General features: G+C 37.5%; 1 protein-coding gene across 1 annotated transcript in view; it reads right to left on the bottom strand.

Annotated features, from left to right (window-relative positions):
* Positions 1–1,172: 1,172 nt before the first annotated feature.
* Positions 1,173–4,233, bottom strand: part of LOC125044994 (potassium voltage-gated channel protein Shaw-like) — a 68,019-nt gene continuing 64,958 nt past the window's right edge. Inside the window, 2 exon segments of the mRNA XM_047642003.1 lie at positions 1,173–1,307; positions 3,681–3,796. Of these exon segments, the coding sequence (XP_047497959.1) occupies positions 1,305–1,307; positions 3,681–3,796 (119 nt within the window). The 3' untranslated portion in view covers positions 1,173–1,304.

Here is a 4,233-nt window from a genome sequence, read left to right on the forward strand (position 1 = left end):
GTGCATTAGTGAATGTAAGGAAGAGAGAGAGAGAGATAGAGAGGTACAGAGATAGATAGATAGATAGATAGATAGATAGATAGATAGATAGATAGATAGATAGATAGATAGATAGATAGATAGATAGATAGATAGATAGATAGATAGATAGATAGATAGATAGATAGATAGATAGATAGATAGATAGATAGATAGATAGATAGATAGATAGATAGATAGATAGATAGATAGATAGATAGATAGATAGATAGATAGATAGATAGATAGATAGATAGATAGATAGATAGATAGATAGATAGATAGATAGATAGATAGATAGATAGATAGATAGATAGATAGATAGATAGATAGATAGATAGATAGATAGATAGATAGATAGATAGATAGATAGATAGATAGATAGATAGATAGATAGATAGATAGATAGATAGATAGATAGATAGATAGATAGATAGATAGATAGATAGATAGATAGATAGATAGATAGATAGATAGATAGATAGATAGATAGATAGATAGATAGATAGATAGATAGATAGATAGATAGATAGATAGATAGATAGATAGATAGATAGATAGATAGATAGATAGATAGATAGATAGATAGATAGATAGATAGATAGATAGATAGATAGATAGATAGATAGATAGATAGATAGATAGATAGATAGATAGATAGATAGATAGATAGATAGATAGATAGATAGATAGATAGATAGATAGATAGATAGATAGATAGATAGATAGATAGATAGATAGATAGATAGATAGATAGATAGATAGATAGATAGATAGATAGATAGATAGATAGATAGATAGATAGATAGATAGATAGATAGATAGATAGATAGATAGATAGATAGATAGATAGATAGATAGATAGATAGATAGATAGATAGATAGATAGATAGATAGATAGATAGATAGATAGATAGATAGATAGATAGATAGATAGATAGATAGATAGATAGATAGATAGATAGATAGATAGATAGATAGATAGATAGATAGATAGATAGATAGATAGATAGATAGATAGATAGATAGATAGATAGATAGATAGATAGATAGATAGATAGATAGATAGATAGATAGATAGATAGATAGATAGATAGATAGATAGATAGATAGAGAGAGAGAGAGACGCATTATCAAACGCACACCGGAAACCTCCGCTTAAATATTAGTTAAATGCAGAATATCCTCAAGGCGATGGCCAGTGATGCTCCCGTGGAACTCCTCAGCAGGATTGGATTCCTTATGATTGTTTCCGATTGTGGGGTCGTCGGGTGCGTCCTTGGCGTTCACTGGGGATAGAGATTGCGAGATTGGTATGCGAGGAGATATTCGGTTTGTACTAAATGTGTGGTTTATCAATGTTGAGGTGTGTTTGGGATGAGCTAGTGCATTTCTACAGGCGGTGAGGTCTGTGGTTAGGAGATATGCACGTATGATTTCGTGTGTGTGTGTGTGTGTGTGTGTGTGTGTGTGTGTGTATGTGTGTGTGTGTGTGTGTACGTGTGTGTGTGTGTGTGTGTGTGTGTGTGTGTGTGTGTGTGTGTGTGTGTGTGTGTGTGTGTGTGTGTGTGTGTGTGTGTGTGTGTGCATGTGTGTGTGTGTGTATGTGTGCGGGTGCATTAGTGAATGTAAGGAAGAGAGAGAGAGAGAGAGAGAGAGAGAGAGAGAGAGAGAGAGAGAGAGAGAGAGAGAGAGAGAGAGAGAGAGAGAGAGAGAGAGAGAGAGAGAGAGAGAGAGAACATGAATGTAAGTGAATGTAAGAAAGAGAGAGAGAGAGAGAGAGAGAGAGAGAGAGAGAGAGAGAGGAGAGAGAGAGAGAGAGAGAGAGAGAGAGAGAGAGAGAGATGAGAGAGAGAGAGAGAGAGAGAGAGGTACAGAGATAGATAGATAGATAGATAGATAGATAGATAGATAGAGAGAGAGAGAGAGACAGAAAGACAGAGAGAGAGAAACAAAAAGAGAAAAAACAACATGATCGTAAGTGAATGTAAGGAAGAGAGAGAGAGAGAGAGAGAGAGAGAGAGAGAGAGAGAGAGAGAGAGAGAGAGAGAGAGAGAGAGAGAGAGAGAGAGAGAGAGAGAGAGAGAGAGAGAGAAAGAGAGAGAGATAAAAAGAGAGAGAGAGAGAGAGAGAGAGAGAGAGAGAGAGAGAGAGAGAGAGAGAGAGAGAGAGAGAGAGAGAGAGAGAGAGAGAGAGAGAGAGAGAGAGAGAGAGAGAGAGAGAGAGAGAGAGAGAGAGAGAGAGAGAGAGAGAGAGAGAGAGAGAGAGAGAGAGAGAGAGAGAGAGAGAGAGAGAGAGAGAGAGAGAGAGAGAGAGAGAGAGAGAGAGAGAGAGAGAGAGAGAGCAACAGAGAAACAGAAAGAGAGAGATAAAAAAACAACAACAGATAATCAGAAAGAAAACTAGAGAAAAAAACAATAACAACAGCAGAGAAATAGAAAGAGAGAAAGAGAGAGAGGCAGAGGCAGAGAGAGACCGAGAAACACGGAGGGAGATAGAGAGTGTTGGAACTTCTGTATGCAGAAAGAAATACACATAAACTTCCTCGCGATTCCACGTCCAAAAAGAACGAACAGATAACAATGAATATCAAAAGAAAAGCCTAACAACAACAACAACAACAACAACAACAACAATGCACCACCACTACAATAGTTGAAGTCCCTTCAACTAATCAAAGTTCCACAAACCACAGAACAGAAACAAGCCACAAACAGGGCACAAACAAGTCGTAAACAAGTGACAAACAAGCTACAAACAAGGTACATACAAACCACAAAAAAGCCATAATCAAGCTACAAACAAATCACAAAGAAAGCTACAAACAAGTCACAAAGAAAGCTACAAACAAGGCACAAACAAAAATAAACAAGCCACAAACAATCCGTAGACAAACAACAAACAAGCCACAAACAAAACCACAAATAAGCCACAAACAAACAACAAACAAACCACAAACAGGCAACAAACAAGCCATAAACAAGACCACAAACAAACAGGTCACAATCAAGCTACAAACAAGTCACAAACAAAGCCACAAACAAACAACGAACAAGCCACAAAGCCACAAATAAAAACCCCAAATAAGCTTCAAACAAAGCTATAAACAAACCACGTACAAACCATAACCAAGCCACAAATAAACAACAAACAAGCCACAATCAAAACCACAAACAAAATCAACAAACCACAAACAAACCATAAACAAACCACAGCCAAACAACAACCAAACCACAAACAACAACCAAGCCATAAACAAAGCCACAAACAACAAACAAGCCACAAACAAGCCACAAACAAACAAGCACAGACAAAACCTCAAACAAGCATCAAACAAAGCTACAAATAAACCACAAACAAACCACAAACAGGCAACAAACAAGGCACAAATAAGTCACAAAAAAGCTGCAAAGAAAGACACAAACAAACAACAGACAAACAGCAAACAAACCCTAAACAAAGCCGCAAACAAACCAACAAACCACAAACAAAACCACAAACAAGCCACAACCAAAACCACAAACCAGCCACAAACAAAACCACAAACAAGCCACAAAGACGCCACAAACAAAACCACAAACCAGCCACAAACAAAACCACAAACAAGCCACAAAGACGCCACAAGCAAACGCGTGTAGCCTGAACCCCCGTGGAAAACTGACCTGAAAATGCTGCACTGTCTCATTGTTTATGTTGGGCGTGAGGGAGATGACGCCCGTGGATGTTTGGGTCGGTGCCTGCAAGGGCGTGGGCGAGCTGCTGTAGTAGGAGTCTCGGCCTGGAGGGGAAAGGGAGGGGGAGGGGCGGAGGGTGAGATGGGCGTGACCGAAAAGGGGGGGCGTGGTGTGAAACAGGCGTGGTCGAAGGGGGCGTGGCAGTTGTGTATTGGCAAGAATCAATTTCGAGATTTTTGTTATTTTTCTTGTTTATGTTGTTAGATTTTTTTTATTTGGCGATTTGGGTGTGTGGATTAATGTTTGTTTCTTTGTTTGTTTGTTTCTCTCTCTCATCTTCTCTCTCCACTCTCTCTCTCTCTCTCTTTCTCTCTCTCTCTCTCTCTCTCTCTCTCTCTCTCTCTCTCTCTCTCTATATATATATATATATATATATATATATATATAATATATATATATATATAATATATATATATATATATATATATATATATATATATATATATATATATATATATATATATATAAATAAACACACATA

The sequence above is a fragment of the Penaeus chinensis genome, chromosome 36, assembly GCF_019202785.1.
Source record: "Penaeus chinensis breed Huanghai No. 1 chromosome 36, ASM1920278v2, whole genome shotgun sequence".
In the NCBI taxonomy this organism is placed as follows: domain Eukaryota; kingdom Metazoa; phylum Arthropoda; class Malacostraca; order Decapoda; family Penaeidae; genus Penaeus; species Penaeus chinensis.